Here is an 18,796-nt window from a genome sequence, read left to right on the forward strand (position 1 = left end):
TGCTATTTGTTTATTCCTAAATCTTTTTTTTTTAAGATTTTATTTATTTATTTGACAGAGAGAGAGAGATCACAAGTAGGCAGAGAGGCAGGCAGAGAGATAGGGGGAAGCAGGCTTCCCGCTGAGCAGAGACCCCGAGGCGGGGCTCGATCCTATGACCCTGAGGTCATGACCTGAGCTGAAGGCAGAGGCCTAACCCACTGAGCCACCCAGGCACCCCACAATTTTTTTTTTAAGTAAACTCTACCCCCAACGTGGGGTTCAAACTTACAACCCCAGTATCAAGAGTCACATTCTCTACTGACTGCGCCAGCCAGGTGCCACTTCCTATACAATTTCAGATTTTCTACCACTTACAGTCAGATATTCACTTATTATTGACTACTATTTAACAAATACAAATTAATATCTTGTTATGGCAACACGCTAAAAATTTGCAATTTCAAATGAAGACAAATTCCAATCATTTTAAAGGATAAAAATCCATAAAGGTGTATTTAAATATAAGCTAATCTGTTTTGTCAACTACAAAATAGACATGATTTATCTCATAGAGCTGCTGAGATGAAATGAGAATTTATTCAAGCCCAAGGACCTTAAATGCTCACCTCTGTGCAATACTAAAGTGGTCAAGTAAAATGGAAAACTGTCAAAACTTCCACCTGCTCTTAAAAAGACCACTGTGCCTACCAGTTGTAAGTCCTCTTAGCAAGATAAGGCAATGAAGAATATACAGGACTATACAGAAGGAAGACTATTATTCAGACTCACCAAATTCACACCTCTTTTGGATTTTTTTTTAAGTTCTGAGTACCCCAACCACACATATTCCAAGCAAAATATAAACCTAAATCTCTGCTCTTATCTAAATTTAATCTAGAGCTATGCTGTCCAATTATACATGTAGCTACTTTAAGTAAAATAAAAATTTTAAGTTCTTTGGTCACACTAGCCACATTTCAAGGGCTCAATACTCTCATCTGGCTGGTAGCTACCACACAGGACAGCACAGATACAGAACATTTTCATCATGAGAGAAGGTTCTACCAGGACAGCATAGACTGAAAAGCTTGGATCCAGGTCAACATCTTCCTTTCACTGGTAGGGAGGGCATGAGGCACTATGTTATATGATTCATTCTGGTCACAACTGGCAAACCGAGGAGTAAGACTTCCCTTGTCCTGACTCTCCACCCCACCACCAACTCCCCTGCTGGAGGCCAGTCAAGGACCTTTTCCCTACATGGCAAGGCACTATGCTGTGTAATTCCTTAAGGCCGGCCAAAAGTTTTCCTGGCTAAAATGGCAATCTCAAAAGCAGGCCACTTTTGCAGTGAGTCCCTGGAGAATCAGAGCCTCAATGAGTGCTTCCCAGAGAACATTTCAACTAAGGTATTAGTCCACTGAGGCAGAAGTCAAACCTAAATAGCGCAATTATTTTAAGCATCCAAAGTATGGCAAACAGGGGCGCCTGGGTGGCTCAGTCAGTTAAGCAACTGTTTTCTGCTCAGGTCATGATCTCAGGGTCCTGGGATCGAGCCCCGAATCAGGCTCCCTGCTCAGCAGGGAGCATGCTTCTCTCTCTCCTCCCCAGTTGCTCATGCACTCTATCTCTGTCTCTTGCTCTCTCTCAAATAAAATCTTAAAAAAGAAAAAAACAAGTATGGCAAACAAATCGCATTCAACGAACTCAATTTATTCTCTAAATACAAGACAAAGTTAGAATGTTTTACTCCTGCCTCTCAGAGTAATTAACCTGTTACCAAGACCCTTAAAATGGACATTTACAATTCGTATACTCTTCAACAGTGAGTCATGTTTTCAGAAGGACATCCCTGAGCGAAAATGCTACTTCTTTCCCAGGAGGCAGAACTTAAAAGGAAAAAAGGACTTGTCTAACCTGAAAATGTACCTTCTCAGGCCAGCTCAATTAGGACAGGCCCATTCCTGCAGGCTTGTCCTCCTTTGCTTCTATTAAGTGAGCCCTTAATACCTGGGAAATAGTGAAAGTGACTACAAACCTCCTGTCTATGCTACACAGACATCCACAGCTCAACCTAAGCCGCCCTTGTTTTCAACAGAGCCTGGGCCTCAAAATGCCCCCAAGTCTACACCTTGTTTGGCCAGATAGGAGTCAAGGATGTTGATGCACTGTCTCATGCATCCTATTACCAATTCAACTAAAGGGCCCTCTTTGCCTAGAGTTATCACTACTGATGGTACTTGAAACACACAGGCCATTTTTGGGGCAACTAGCTGGAGAAAGACTAAGCCTGAACACATATATGTTCTTCAGAAGCCTTTCTCGTCCTATTCATGTAACAGGCTCCTTTTTATGCTCCAATTATGAATTACTCCAACTTCAAAACTGTAAGAAAGAATAAGTAATTGAACAAGAACTGAGGTCTAGCCATGGGCCTTGTAAACAAAACACAACACAACAAAACAAGCAATAACTGCTTGAGATGTTGAATTACTACAAAACTAGTTCTAAGTTTCATATGTATGTCAGGACCAAAGAATTGACCAGAAGCTTATTTTGATCAATTTATCTTATTTTTGTCAATTATTTGATGTTAGGGATATAGCAGTACCAGATACTATTAGGTGCTCTTTTATAGCACTCTGAGATAGCTATTATCCCTCTACTTTTATAGATGAGAAACTAGGATCAGAGTTGTAACTTGCTTAGGGCCACCAGCTAACCAAATTTATCTAGCTCTGAAGTCTCTATTTCAATGGTAAGCAAGTGGACTTTTTGTCCACGTTCTTTCATTCCTACTAAAAATGTGAGGTTCAAAAAAAAAAAATTAAAACTAAAAAAATAACATAAAAATGTGACGCTCAACAGGAAAAGGTGAACTTCAGAACTTACTTTATTCCACTGGTTCTGAAACGTTAGTGTGCATCACATCACCTGGCTGACTTGTTAAAACATCACTAAGACCCCATTCAGAGTTTGGGCCTGTAAGTCTGGATGAGCTCAAGAATTTGCATTTCCAACAAGTTCTCAGACAATGCTAATCAGGAAAACACGTAAAAACTACTGTTCCATTCAAATCCTCCCATGTCAATCAGTGCCATCAGTAGCTAAAGACCCCTAATTTAATCTCTAAAGGTAGTGACCTCCATAGATAAGATCTTCAGCATGCCACTAAACTGTGCCAATAACTCCACTTACCTGCTAATGCTCTGCCTTAGCCATTCTAGGGATATCAGTACTAAAACAACCTCTTGCTCTTTGTGCTCTGCTTAGTCACACAATCCTAAAAGATGACATCAGGATCAAATAATGGCTTGTTAAACATGAAGGAGGAGAAAGGATTAGGAGTCTGATGAGATACATAGTAAAACAGCTGCAAAAGCAGTTAACTATCTCTACTATTTAGGTAAATACTCACTGAAAGGTAGAAGATATTGAGGATAAATATCAAGCTTCTATAAACATATACTGAAAAACACTGTTCTGGTCCTTCAAAAACAAAAAACAAAACCAACCATAAACTGAATAGCTTAACCAACAGAGTACCTTAACCAAACAAAGCAAAACACACATCTTTCAAGTAAGATAGTGAAGTCCAGATGGCTCAATTTCTCCAGAGATAATTTGTGGTCAGCTGTATTAATCAGAATCAGCCAGGATTGTTAAATAAATATTTAAAAACGCAGATTTCTGGGGCAGCTGGGTGGCTCAGTCAGTTGAGTGTCTTGACTCTTCTGACTTTGGCTTTGGGTCATGATATGAGATCAAGCTCCTCCACACCTAGCATGAAACCTGCTTAAGATTCTGCCCCCTCTGGCCATCCCCATACCTGAGTGCTCTCACTCTTTAAAAAAAAAAAAAATCTCAGGGGCGCCTGGGTGGCTCAGTGGTTTAAAGCCTCTGCCTTCGGCTCAGGTCATGATCCCAGGGTCCTGGATCGAGCCCTGCATCAGGCTCTCTGCTCAGCAGGGAGCCTGCTTCCTCCTCTCTCTCTCCACCTGCCTCTTTGCCTACTTGTGATCTCTATCTGTCAAATAAATAAAATCTTAAAAAAAAAAAAAAAACTCAGCCTGTGCCACTAAGGAATCAACTTAAGAGTCCTAGGATAGGTCTTTTTACCAAGTGCTCCCAGGTGATTCTTAAGCATATTAGCTTGCAAACAATAGTGTAGGGACTCCTGACTGGCTGTTGGTGAAGTGTGTTACTCTTCATCTCAGGGTTGTGAGTTCGAGCCCCACACTCGGTGTTGACGATTACTTAAAAATAAAATCTTAAAAAGAAAAAGAAAACTTAGGATAGAGCTCTCACTTTTTCTCACTTGATTTTCAACCAGCTAATGAGCCAGAAGAGAGAGAGGTTCCCATCTCATAATTTAAACATTTGTTGAAAGCATCTATACTATCCATACAGGATGAGATAGTGTTCTTTTACAATTCATACATAGTAAATAAGCAAAACATGTAAATTTCTCCAGTCCAGAATGAAAAATTGGAAGAAGAGGACAAGAGAAGCTCAAAGCCAGAGAAAAGTGGTTGCTTCTGACTTGGGATTAAGTGGTGATTGCAGACAGATTTCAGGAAAATGGAAGGGGAATATCCATAACTATGCCTTCAATGTGGAAATAGGCTCTGAGCTGTTGCTAATCCTAAAAGAGTTTACAATACTTAGTGCCTTCCTAAATAAATCGTAAAATGGAGAAGTGCCAGGCATACTTATGCAAACTGTACCAAATTCTAAAGACTAAGAGATACTCCAGAGTAAAAAGGAATACTTGAACAGAACAAAACAGGACTGCAGACTTGTGGGAGAAGAATACACACTGAACTTTATTCCTGGAAGATAGAGCTGCTGCAGAGGACTTTTTTTTTTTTTTTAAGATTTTTATTTATTTATTTGACAGAGAGAGACACAGTGAGAGAGGGAATACAAGCGGGGGAGAGGGAGAAGCAGGCTTCTCTCTGAGCAGGGAGCCCGACTGGGGAGGGGGCGCTCCCAGGGATCATGACCCAAGCCGAATGCAGACGCTTAACAACTGAGCCACCCAAGCGCCCCCAGAAGGACCTTTTTTTAAATTTTAATCAAGTTTTCAGTAAGTGTACTTAACAAAATTATCTTCTCTTTTGTACAATAATGCCTACTGACATGCATCTTTACATATGTGCCATCAGTATGGATCCTGCTTAATATTCTGGTAGTCTTTTTTTTTTTTAATTTAAAAAAAACTTTTTAAAGACTTTTATTTATTTATTTGACAGAGAGATCACAAGTAGGCAGAGAGGCAGGCAGAGAGAGAGGGGGAAGCAGGCTCCCCGCTGAGCAAAGAGCCCGATGCAGGGCTCGATCCCAGGACCCTGAGATCATGACCTGAGCTGAAGGCAGAGGCTTAACCCACTGAGCCACCCAGGCACCCCAATATTCTGGTAGTCTTATACCAACATTTCTACTGTTTTCAGTCACTTATGGATCCAACTGAATCATACTGAACTGTAACTTTATTGCCCTAAAAACTTGAGCTCAATACAAACACTATCTGACATAAATTCCACAGATTAGCTCCAGTCCTAAAGAAGTTCTATAGTATTTTCAGGAAAGAGGAAAAATTTTGGCTTCTTGTTTGCCCACCTAGAATCCAATTTTCTACAGAGCAAACAAGCATACTTCTGCTAATAGACAACTTTCCCGACATTCTGAGATTAGGAAGGTGTGAACATTTGTAAAGGACTATAAAGTTCTGCTGAAGTTCCTATTTTTATATCACACTGCATTCAAGGGAGAAGGGAGGTGATTTGATTTTTAAAGGGGAAAAAAGTAGTAATTATGGTCAGACCACCACCAGCTGAACATGCACAGAGGGCACTAACCCAGAGACCTCTCAGAGCTGGGGCTGGGGGAGAGGGGGTGGGGGCGTCTGGCCTTAGAGACCTTTCTGCCTGAAAGTCGCGTTAACAAGCCAGCAGTTTCAAAGACTAGACAACACATGTTCTTCGTCCCTGCTTTTGTTTTCTTTCCTGGTTAACTGGAACCATGAAAAATTATGAAATAGATCCTGAGGTGTGATCAATTCCCTGAGAGATTCTTGTTTCCTTATTTCTGATGTTAAACAGCAAGAACTAGTGACACTGCATTCATTCTTGTGAAAACGCACTGATTATAATAAGGCATGTTCAGTCTAACATTAGTCTCGATTACTTTTCCATATTCAAATCATTGTAAGTAATACCTCTACATACTCTGAACCTTTCTCTGAGGAGTTTAACAGCTTTCCTATCAAGACGCTTTCATGGACTGGAAGCCGTAACAATACTAATATATTTAAACTGCTCCACAAAATTAGTTTCCCAGGACTTTAAGTACTGAGTCTAATCTCTAAAATTTTAGTTCTACAAATTTATGACGATGGTGATTTTATACCCTATTTCAGGCAATTCAGTTCAAGGATTTAAACCATTTCAAGCAAATACCTGAATTAGCTATTGTCACATGATTTCTCAAACAGAATGTGAGCATTTCTAGTCACTGACAAATCTACCTATTCAGGAAAACCTGGAAACTACTTTCCTAAATCTTATGTAATACTGCTGATACAGAAAGATACGGGCAATACACAGTACTTTAAAAATTCTATTCCAGGTGAAATAACTTAATGAGCTTAAAGGTATCCTAAAAGAATTTTTTTCCCTAGAACAGTTAAGAATTTGGACATCTTTGGAATTAAAATAAGGTCCTAGGCTTCCAATTTTTGCAAGGAGGGAACAACAACAACAAAAAAAACCAAACAAGCAAAAACCTTTTAGATTGGCAATGAATGGAGACATCACTCTTTCACTGATGTAAAGTATTAACTGCCAGAAAGAACCTACCATCTCTATTCAACCTGGTATGTCAGGAGCCTCTGTACTGAGGCCCAATGAAAAATATGGAATATCAACAGAGGAAGTGAGTTATAGACCTACAAGTACTAACTTCAAAATGTTCTGGGAACCATATGGACTTGTCTTATTGATCTATATCTAGTCGTTACTGGTATTTACTTTCTCAATGTTTGAATGAATAAATATGGCAGCTTAAATTTTCCATTTGCAATTAAACATGAAATTTTTTACTTTCCTGAGTAGATCTATAAATATTACACCATCCCAAGCGCAAACGGGGAAAAGTTACGGCTGCCAAAGACTCTTAAACTGTAATTTAACTGTGAAAAACAAAGTGGTTTGTACACAGTCACAAAGTCTTACCCATCTTGAGCCTCCCCTGTCTGGATCCGCAGCAACAGATATCATATTCAAAGCTCCCTAGTGACCCTCTCCCTTGGGTAAAATCTCACAATACACAAATTCAAAAATTAAAGTTGTTCCCTTTGTACAAAAGACTAAAAAAGCAGGGCACCTGGATGGCTCAGTCAGTTAAGCATCTTTCTTCAGCTCAGGTATGATCCCAGGGTCCTAGGATCGAGCCTGTGTCGGGTTCCTTGCTGAGCAGGGAGCCTGTTTCTCCCTCTCCCTCTGCTCCCCCTGCATGTGCTGTCAAATGAATAAATTTCAAAAAAAAAAAAAAAACCTTAAAAAAAAAACTAAAAAAACAATCTCTGAAAAAGGTTTTTGGTGTTTTTTTTTTTAAGGATTGGCAAGGAACTCAAAATTCTGTACTAAGCTCCACCTTTCCAACAGTGATCCTCACATGCTCTTTAATCCTAAATCTTGTGAGTTAAGTATTAGACCTAGTTTACAGGTAAAGAACTAAGGCTTGGAGATTAACTTCTCACTACTGAGCAGAAGCACAAGAACTCAAATTCAAATCCCCTTGACTCAGTATCTGTCCCTTCCACTCTATCATGGTTGATTTGGCTGGGACACACACACGGACAGGGACACACACACACCCCAACACAAAAACACACACGCATGTGACCATTCACATTCTGAATCAGAGAAAAAAGATGAGAAAGAGGCCTAAGTTCTGAAGACTTTAAATCCAATTTTGGACATTCTCACACAATGAGGGCAATATAGCCATGCAGTATTAAATAATCACTTTCCTGCAAGATATTTTTCTCCGTATACTTTACAAACCATATATTCCTGAGATGTTTATCTTTTGAAAACTTTACCTTTGAAGACTCTTTAAAATTAGACCCAATTTTGTAACTTCTCTCCTATGAAATTATTTTCACTAGCCCACCTTTAAGTGAATACTGTGTTTAAAGTTTGCTCCTGTTATGATGCTGCTATGATAATCCTTTTGATCAATGGTGTATCTAAGATCCACCCACTTAATCTAATGGACATTAGTAAACATATCCCACAAATGATTTTGGCTTATTTTTCTTTTAAGTAGCACTCACCATTAGCTAGACTTATGAGCCATTACTGAAATTTCTGCTTACCAAATTTTTTCATGAAATCTCCCAAATGCCTATACTCATGTGTAATTACTAACACGGAGTTTCCCATTTAAATTCTTATTCCTAAGCTTTATTATTTAAGGCATTCTTGTTGCCAAGAATAACTATTTCACAGGAAGTTGAGTTGGTCCCTTTAAGCAATATATAAATAAATGAAAAATTAAGGTAACTCTCAGATGCTTTGAGTCTTCACAGTTTAAAAATGTTTTGGAGGATGGGGTGCCTGGGTGGCTCAGTGGGTTAAGGCCTCTGCCTTTGGCTCGGGTCATGGTCCCGGGGTCCTGGGATCGAGCCACGAATCGGGCTCTCTGCTCAGCGGGGACCTGCTTTCTCCTCTCTCTCTGCCTGCCTCTCTGCCTACTTGTGATCTCTCTCTGTCAAATAAATACATAAAATCTTTGAAAAGAAAAAAAAAATGTTTTGGAGGGGGGCAATGGGTGGCTCAGTGGGTTAAAGCCTCTGCCTTCAGCTCAGGTCATAATCCCAGGGTCCTGCAACTGAGCCCTGCGTCAGGCTCTCTGCTCAACAGGGAGCCTGCTCCCCCCCACCCCTCTGCCTGCCTCTCTTCCTACTTGTGATCTCTGTCAAATAAATAAATAAATAAAATCTTTTAAAAAATGTTTTGGAGGGAAAAAATAAACATGTTTTAGGGGGAGAAGAAAATAGTGGCCTTTAAAAAAAATATGGTGACAGAAGACATACTGAGTTCTGTCGTTTAAATAAAAAATTACAAATAATGAACTTGGCATTTCACTTACTAAATGCATCTAATAAAGACAAAGTTCTGGGTACCTTTTTTAAAATTGAGATGTAATTCACATATAAGTTCTGGGTATCTTTAAGAGAAAATCCATAGTTCTATTAAAAGGCTGAGAAATTAGCCACAGCAATGTAGCTTCTTCATTTCTAAGCCCATCCCCTCTGAAAAAGAAGCTCTTTCAGCAATGACAATCTTGCCTTATTCTTATTCTCAGAAAAATAAGAACCAGGTACACATTTGGCTCCTACTTAGCCTAAACCTAGATACAGATAACACCACCTTTCCTTTTACAGTGGTTGTTTAATAATCAGAAGAGATCCGTGTATGGTTGTGAAGTTTATGGAGGTAAAGACTCAACCAACTCTAGTTACATGCTACTGTTCACTATGTAACTGTCAGAAGATTTAAAACGTTATCAGGGAACTAGTGAAGGAAGGAGCGACCAACATCAGTACCTGAATCCTAACATTCAAAATAAAGATCCATTTCAGAATAGAAGCTGTCTGACCGAAGTTTAAATTTTAAAATGTGGGCAAAGAGGCTCTCTATAGGGGCACCTGGGTGGCTCAATGGGTTAAGCCTCTGCCTTTGGCTCGGGTCATGGTCATAGGGTCCTGGGATGGAGCCCGCATCGGGCTCTCTGCTCTTTGGGGAGCCTGCTTCCTCCTCTCTCTCTGCCTGCCTCTCTGCCTACTTGTGATGTCAAATAAAGACAATCTTTAAAAAAAAAAAAAAAAAAGAGGCTCTCTATATACTTAATTAAATTTCAATAGTTTGTGAAGCATAGAAATATCATCCTCATCTATACATGACAAAACAAGCTTTAGCAGCCAGGGTTAAGTTTATACTAAGAATAGGGACTTATTTAGATTTTTCTACCAATTTTCTACTTACCACAGCTGCTCAAGATCATTATCTTCCCACAGCCTCCCTCTTCATCACTTTTACCCTTTAATATCAATCTGGTTCCAGCCTTAACTCCAAAGCATCTCTTTTAAGACCTAGCTCCCCAGATGCCAGGGGTCTTAACTATCTCTACCAGCACATAATTAAGGGCAGGCTGTGACATCTCTCACTAGAAGCTTACCAATTACAGTCTGGGATTTCTGGAATCTAGACCAGGCAGTATGCTACCAAAAAGGGGAGCTGAGAAGGTGTAAATGGCAAAGTTTTCCTTTCTTGGTCTCAGGTTCGCCCATAAACCTATGCAATCTGTACTATTCCCATTAAATTTAGATTTAATGAATACAAAAATGTGATGTCTACTAAGCTCTCAAAATTTGTTCCTTTCCTCCCACTTCCCCTTCTACTCTGTAGCAAGAGATCAGGTAACAGAGTACAAATGAAGAGGCTACCTTATAGGAGTTGGATAAAGTAAGAGGTCTTAGCCAATGAGATCCCCTAATTTACCGATCCTGAAACCTGCTAGGTTTACGTCTTCTGCCCAACTGGTATTCTGTTTATAAACCTTTATCTATCTGGGCATTCATATACAGCAACAAGATTAAAATATGGACTTTTAAGAAGTGGCAAAAGAGTACATTTCTAGTGTACTCTATCGTAGGACTAACCTTCACTTAAAACATCTGGGGTGGGGGGTGGATAAACTCCAAATAGCTAAGGATATCTCCTCCAAGAAAAGATCCCAGGCATCTATCTTTGCTAGATTGTGCTAAGAAAAAATACAAAGAGTACTGAGTCCAAGAGTTGGCAGATTTTTGTTCTTAAAACATAGGAAAATGTCAGAATACCCAGGGATCTATGAAACTTGTTCTCAACAAGAAAGACCAAGAGAATTAAAGACCCCATAATGCTGACTGCTTTAACACCTTTTGTTGGAGCCTACCTAAGTGTATCTCAGGAATGCTAATGAACGGGAGTTCTCTGGGTCCTTAAGTCTACAGAAACAAAGTTAACTTCAAAAACTCAGAGGGGAGTTAACAGCCTGGTAGAGATACATCCTTACCCTATATCTAATGGAGAGGGCATGAGGGAGATGTAAATAAAAATATCTACTATAAATTTCAGGAAAATTCTCAATAACAGTACACAAAGGTAAAGGCAGCAGGGAGATAACTGAATAGATATAAAAACTTAAGTCAACAAACTGAAAATGAATACCATCCAAAAAAGAAATTTAAAACTTCAAAAGTTGTCTTTCTCCCTTAGCTTCTTTCTCTACTAAAATTTAGAGACTAAATAAATGACAGATAAAGGTAGATAAATAGGGTTCTAGCTTGATGGTATTACAAACTATAAAGATATACTTGAGATAATCAGTAAAATCACTTCTCTCCCAGTATGAAAAATACTTAAGACTCTTGAACATACAGAATAAAAATCACATTAAACAATATCCATTTGCAACAATTTCAGCAAACCATCATTTCCTATAGCCCTACCAAAAATACCATTAATATCTAACATATTTTACAAGCTTTTTCCCACATAATAACAAAGCCTAGGCTACCAAGATACCAGCCCTCCCTCCCCCAAATCTTTATCCCCCTCTACAGTACCCAGGCATTGGTGCTATCAACTCAGAGCATACAACACACACGAAGATAGGCAGGTTGTCGAAGATAGGCAGGTTGTCAGGGGAAGGCCAGGGGCTGGTGAAATGCTAATTATTCCTTGCCTCGTTAGATTTCCTACATCATTAACTGGCCTGGAGCCACAGAAAGGAAGGCTGTATCTCAAAATTCATTTACAAGGCATGGAAATACAGAGAAAAGACTTGTTCCAACTCTTACTACTCAAAGTTCAAACACAATCTGAAAACTTCCTTTTAAACACAATACCTCATTCACTTCTTAAAGGCCAGTTAGGAACTTCTCCCATCCCAACCTTTTTACCTTAAGAAGCCATATTCTCAACAGTTTGCCCAAATGCCCTTATTATGCAAAGTTAATGTTCAAAATAATTAAGGAGATTATCTAAACCACAGGACACAGAAAAATCATTCAACTGACTCTCCCCCATACAAATGCAATGAACTGACTATATTTTAACATTCTTTCAAAAGGGTTTTTTTTTTTTTAATCTCAGGGTCCCACATCAAATAGTCATTTAAAGCATTTCCATAGCCTCATTCAAAAGTAAACAATTACATTTTAATCCATTTTTCCAAATAAAGCCAGAACTTTACTGGAGTTCAACATAGTTTCACATGGCAAGTATGAAACCCCTCATAAAAACATACTTCTGTGGTAAGAACTTTGGGTTTCAAGAAAATTAGTTTTATTTTGCACTGCAAGTACAGCAAAATTTTGTTAAAGACCCATAACATATATATGCATTCATACCCAACTAATATGAAATAACACACAATTTCATTATAATCCAAAGGCTCCTAAAATGAAACCTATCCATAAAGTACAAAAGAATCGCTTCCCATACCCTTACTAGTAGAGAATAACTGTTACTATAATTAATATACACACAAACCTTTCTCAAACATTTAGATTTAAAAGGCTGACAGTTTTTGCAACCGTCCCCCATGCTGAAAAGAAACAATCAAAAAATCCCAATGGCCTAATTTTGGAATATAAGATTTAAGACATACTAAGAATCCCTGGCTCTTGTATATTGTATGAATGGATATCAATTTACTAAGAACCAGAACAAATTAATGAATCACTCTTTCAAACTCTCACAATTCCTCATTTTTATGCTGATGTTTATTAAAGAAAAAAGCCAGACAATTCTTTCTTTCTTTCTTTCTTTCTTTTTTTTTTTTTTTGCTGCTATTGGTTAAAATGAGATTTGGGGACTGACTCTGGATTTCTACTTTCCATTTTATCTACTTACCAAAGAAAAGTATGAGCTGGAGATATCAATATCACCTAGTTTCCACCTTTCAAACTATGAGGTATTTCTGTTTCTTTAATAACTCCTGGATATTCTAGTTTTACCAGAAACATCAGAATCTAAAATTTGTTTGAGAGCTCTGATATGCTAGTAATCTAAAAATCACATGTTGACAAGCAACTTTGTTTCATGTCTAAGTGTAGTATAAAGAGTCCACAGCAGTCACTAATCTGAAAAGGTGCCCCAAGGAGTTTGGTTGTAGAAGGAAAGAAAACACCAGAGCCCAATGTTTTAAGTGTTTCTGGATTGGGCAGGAAGATGTGCCAGATTTCATTTGAAGGTACCATCAGTTTGCAGTTTTAAAAATGTGATGGGAATTTCCAGATAGCCACATCATCAATCTTCCCACCTCAATCTGCAACTAACGCACAGAAATACAACTATTTGTTATCATCAGAAACAATTTATATTTAATTCCTCCATACAATCTGAATCCATTAAGTTAACCAGAATCAAAACAACAGGATGTCAAACTATGATCCCATATAACATTACTTAGACTAACTAGTCACTAATTTAATTAAGCCTTATACTTTGCTCATCCCTGGGAGGGAGGAACCCACAAATCCACAGAAGAGAGGTAAAAACTTTAAGTCCTTGAAACAGAAGAAGGATCACTAAACCCCAATATGACGTTACCATTATCAACCCCACAGATAGCTCGGCAGTCTGCACAGCACTGTAATAATGACTCAGCCCCACTATGGTTAGTGCTACCAACACTTAGAAAGGAAAGAGGTAGGTAAAAGATTAGGTACAGTTTCTGCTCCTGAAACTCCGAGCTCACCATCAATACTTTAAATACAAACGCACTACACAAGTACAGACTTTTCCTAGCAGTTGAGTATGGTCAGGATGTTCTAAATTCCAAACGAAGAGCAACAGTTTTAATTGCTGTAAAGAATGAGCTCCAGGGGTGCCTGGGTGGCTCAGTGGGTTAAGCCTCTGCCTTCGGCTCAGGTCATGATCTCAGGGTCCTGGGATCGAGCCCCGCATCGGGCTCTCTGTTCAGCAGAGGCCTGCTTCCCCCTCTCTCTCTGCCTGCCTCTCTGCCTACTTGTGATCTCTGTCAAATAAATTTAAAAAAAAAAAAAAATAAAATGAGCTCCAAAGCGCAAAAAGTCTTTTAGATCTTAAGGGATGAGGGCAGGCAGAATGAGGGATGTTTGTATATTTGAACTTGCACAGTTAATCTGTAAGTTGGGTTAAGTCCACTTAAGATCATGCTTAAGCAAACTCTTCTTAATACAAAGATCAATAATGACATGTCTGAGTATCATTAAACACTGATTTTTATTTTTTAAAAACTGTCTTTCATAGTTACATATATCAATCACTGGTTATCAGGGTATTAGTTAATAGAGCAAGCACATAGTTACTAACACTACATCTTTCTTCTAGACAATATTTGCAAAGATCATTACTCCAGTGTCAGACACTTAGGATGGTGGAGAGGCAGTTAAAAGTGCTTTTTCTCTTGAAGGAGTAGCTTTAGTTTAAAAGTAAGCAAATAACAAACAAATCCTTCCCTCTCATATTTATCAACTTTGTAAGAAAGTAGAGATGTGCAGCTTTTAATTTTTAATTAATTAATTAATTAATTAATTTTAATTAATTAATTTTAATTTTCTCATACTGCAATCATTCATATATATATATATATATATATATATATATATATGGCATACTGGCTAAGCTTGGGAGCTTTGGAATGCCAGACTCACCGGCCTGTGAGCAAGCTAATAAAATACCTAAGCTTCAGTTTCCTCATCTATAAAATAGAGTTAATAGTACTTAACTCATAGGGTCCTTCGAGGATTAAATCAAATTAGGCGACCCATGGAAAGACCGGGAGATTGCGCCAAGCAGACACTAAGTATTCAATAAATATTAACAATTACTGCAATTACAAATGATCACATTCTAAAAGTCAATATATTCAGTTTACTTCGGTTTCTATAAAAATGGCGTCAAAGATCAATAATTTACCCAGCCTACAATCACATACTCAATAATTCCTTTGCATAATTTAAGTGAGAACCATGGAGATTAACTTTCTGAAGAGAAAGGACTAAACTTTTTTTCCTTACTAAATACACGACCGACTCAGCTGAATCTTGAAGTCAAAAGAACACTTTTCCTGGGTTAAGCTCCTACCTTTCTCCAAGAGAGGTCAAAAGGACTCTTTACATCCTCATTTGCCACATCCTTTCTTTGCTCCCACGTCCCAAAGAAACATTACTTTTTGCAGTTTTCTCAACTGCAGGGGACTCATCACCCTTTTAAAATCCTGACAGGTTAGCTAAACATAGTTAAGAAATACTCCAACTCCTGACACTCAGCACCTAGTCTTGCACAACACTCACCTCAGAAGTCACCTCCTCTGAGAAATTTCCCCACCTGCAGACAAAATTAAGTCCCCTAGTTTCTCAAAGCATTTTGGGTGTACATACACCTCAGCACCTACCTTATAATTAACTAATTTATGTCTCTCCCAATAGACTAGATTGAGGGTGAGAAGCATTGTGACCAAAGGTTCAGCTCTAGCACTACACACAGTTTGGCACATATTAGGTGCACAAGAAATGTTACACTTTAACCACAATTCTTCCTAATAGAGTCACATCTCTTGTTAGATGTCCCACTACAAATCTGAACACAGGGCTGCTCTCAGTAGAGCAGGCTAACACGATGGACTGCTGATTACAACATCAGAAAACCTACTCATCAGCTTCTCCCATTGGAGAGGTTCCCGGAACCCGAATTCAATTGAGCAGGATTATGTACCATCAGAATCAGTGGGAATTCCCAGCACACTACAGAGGATACCTTCTCCTTCAAAAAGACTGTTGAAAAGCCCACAGGGTGGGCTTTTTATTGGGGGAATCTTCACTGAATAACTGAAGTGGAAATACTCAAAGAATAAATGCCTTAATTTGGCTGAAAAGGGGTCAAAAACGTAAAGATCTGGGAAAAGCAAGCTAGCTCTTGATTCCTGAAAAACAGCGGCTTCTAAAAAAGAACAGGAAACGGGTGGGTGCTGGGACTGTTTCAATAAATAAAATCTTTTTTTCTTCCCCACAGCCCAAAAGAAAAGGCCAATACACCAGGTCCAGATGAGAGGCTCAACAACCTTTCCTCCTGACAAGTACACTAAGCCGCGGTTTAAAAACAAAAAACAAAAAACAAAAAACAAAAACAAAACAGTGCATTAGGAACCTCAGCCACCATGAAAAGTTCTAGTCAGGAATACTTTTTTTTTTTTTTTTTAAATCCATATGCCCGAGTCAAACATTTACATTGTAGGGCTCACAGAGAACTTGCAAACTTTCTGAAGGGAGGTACTACTACTACCTTTGCAAAGAACACAACTTGGGAAAAACAACCTCAAAATATGATAAACTCCACAAAGGGTGGCTTTAGTTTTAAAGCCATAATTCCCATGATAAACATCTTACACCCCCCCCCACCCCCCACAAATCAACAGTTGCCGAGGGGTATCTTTCATTCTGGAAAACAGAAAAGGAAACAAACAAGAAGCAGAAAGGGAATAACCCCCAAAATAAAGTTCTCCTTGGAAAAAATAGTAACAATCCCGTCTCCCACCCTTCCCTCTCTGGTGAGGTCTGTGATTTATACGGCTTTGCTCTGCAGAAAGCTCTTTCTGGGCAGCTCAAGGAAGGAGCCGAGGGAGGGAGAGAAAGAGACACAGGCACAGAAAGGAGAGGAGAGAGAAAAAGAAAATGGCGCAGAGACTAAGTCCCGACTGTCGACAAGGCGACTTTCCCGGGAGGAATCCGGGCCGGGAAAGGCTGCCCGAAGCCCGGCGGCGGGCGACGCCGGGTCTCCGTTGCCCCCTCTTGGGATGGCCGCGATCTGGGGGGGCTGGGGTGCCCGGAAAGGGGGTCCAGAGGCGGCCCGATGGGAACAATGGGGCCGGTGAGCGAGGAGCCGGGACTTAGTCTCTGGGACGCCATGTCTGTCCTCTGCCCGGCTCCGGCCGGGCGCGGGGTAGGCGGCCGGCAGCTGGGGGACCCGGGGTCGGGGCGGGGGGCACACTCACCATTCAATCGGAAATCCGCTTCAATCTGGAGAGAGAAAACGAGGGAATATGAACAAACAGGCTCCTTTCACCCCGCGGGAGGCGAGCGCGCGGGGCCGGGGGCCTAGCCCACCCTGAGCCCCGGGGATAAGGGGGCCCCGGGAACGGCCGTAAGGGGCAACCACCCACGCAGTGTGTAACTTCGCGGCTTTCGCCCGAGGCCTAGGGCGCTCAGCTCCGCCGGCCGGCCGCCTCTGGCTGGGGGTTCCGGCCTGTCAAAGCGGCCGGGCCGGGGCTGGGGCCTGCGCCGGGGGTCGCGGAGGGCCGGGGCGGGGCTGGGGCGCCGGGAGGACTCGGCCGAGCCGTACCTGGGAATCGTTGTGGAGATGGTCCCCACTCATGTCGGCCGGAGCTGCGAGCGCGGCAGGCGGCGAGGGGCCCCGAGGAGGCGCAGACGGTCGGGACCGGCCTGTACGGGCGGACGGGGGCTCCCGGAGGCTCCCGGAAGCTTCCGGAGGCGCGGGTAAGCGGCGGCGGCTGCGGGCCTGAGACTCCCGGAACGGCTGAGAGGGCGACAGCGGCGGCGACGCTGACTGACTGCCGGGCGGGCGGCGAGAGCGGACCCCAGCAGTTGTGTAACAGCCTAAGTTCGCATTTCGGCTCACTGCGCCTGCGCGGCCGCTTTTAAACGAGACGTCGGCGACGTCAGGGACTCGCGGAAAGAGGCCGAGGGTTGCGGGGCCCGCCCACCTCGAGCTTCCAAAGGGGGACCGACTTTGCATCGCAAGCCCCGCCCCCAGTCCATGCGAGCCGCTGTGATTTGCATAAGGAGCCGACTCCTCCCACGTCCGCCCACCCAGAGCAACCTTGCCTTCCTCTCCCGGCGCCTTTTCTCGGAACTCGTACTCCTCTGCCAGGCAGTGCGCAGGCGCAGCCGGGACACCGCCCCCGGACCCCGGCCGGCAGCGCGGCCACGTGGTGGGCCTTTAAAGGCCGCGGCGGGACTGCGGCAGCCCCGGGCTGAGCTGCTGTCCCGCTTTTGCATCTCTTTGCAGCTGAAAATACCTTGGCCGCAGGAACCCCAGACCTTTCACCAGCTCCTTTTCGCTCGCTAAACGGACCCTTAGGCCTCCGTGAGGCAGGAGCTCCCTCCTAGTCTTTGTCCAGGCCTTCCAACATTCTGGATGGTTTCTCTCCACTTCTTAAAATTTATTTTAATTTTTTAACCAACCAAAGGTCTGGTTTAGCTCCAGTTTTCAGCCAGGTACATGTAGTCCTGGGTCACGGGAGTGCTGACTTCATTCGCTCATTCCACAAACATTGAGCATCTACGGTGAGCCAGGAATTGTGCTGAAAAAGGGGGTGATACAAAAAGGCCAAATGGAATGGGACCTCAGGGTAAACAGAACCTGGCATGGTCCATGGCTGTATCCTTAGCATGCTATGGGGCAGAAGTGAGATGAGTAGGACAAAGAACTGCCCTTTATAGAGCTCCTACTGTGTTCTCTGCTCTGAATCTACAGGGTAGCTCTGTGGGGCTATTTTATTACACTATGTCAGAGATAAGTGACCTACAACCTCCTGTCTGACATCTACAAGTGGATACCTCACAAGCTTCTCCAGGGCTGAATTCCCCATCTTCCTCCACCCAGCTAGAAAAGCTCCACCCTGGACATCTTCCTCCTTCCTTTCTCATTAGTCCAGCTGATCGCATCTCTTAAACCCATCTACCTCTTCTGCC

General features: G+C 41.4%; 1 protein-coding gene across 1 annotated transcript in view; it reads right to left on the reverse strand.

Moving 5' to 3' along the window:
* Positions 1-17,693, reverse strand: part of TOP1 (DNA topoisomerase I) — a 96,238-nt gene extending 78,545 nt beyond the window's left edge. Inside the window, exons 1-2 of the mRNA XM_080812892.1 lie at positions 17,424-17,693; positions 17,077-17,101 (exon numbers count right to left, since the gene is read on the reverse strand). Coding sequence (XP_080669018.1) covers positions 17,077-17,101; positions 17,424-17,456 — 58 coding nt within the window. The 5' untranslated portion in view covers positions 17,457-17,693. The remainder of the gene's footprint in view (positions 1-17,076; positions 17,102-17,423) is intronic.
* Between the last annotated feature and the right edge of the window lie 1,103 nt (positions 17,694-18,796).

The sequence above is a fragment of the Martes martes genome, assembly GCF_963455335.1.
Source record: "Martes martes genome assembly, chromosome: 9".
Lineage (NCBI taxonomy): Eukaryota > Metazoa > Chordata > Mammalia > Carnivora > Mustelidae > Martes > Martes martes.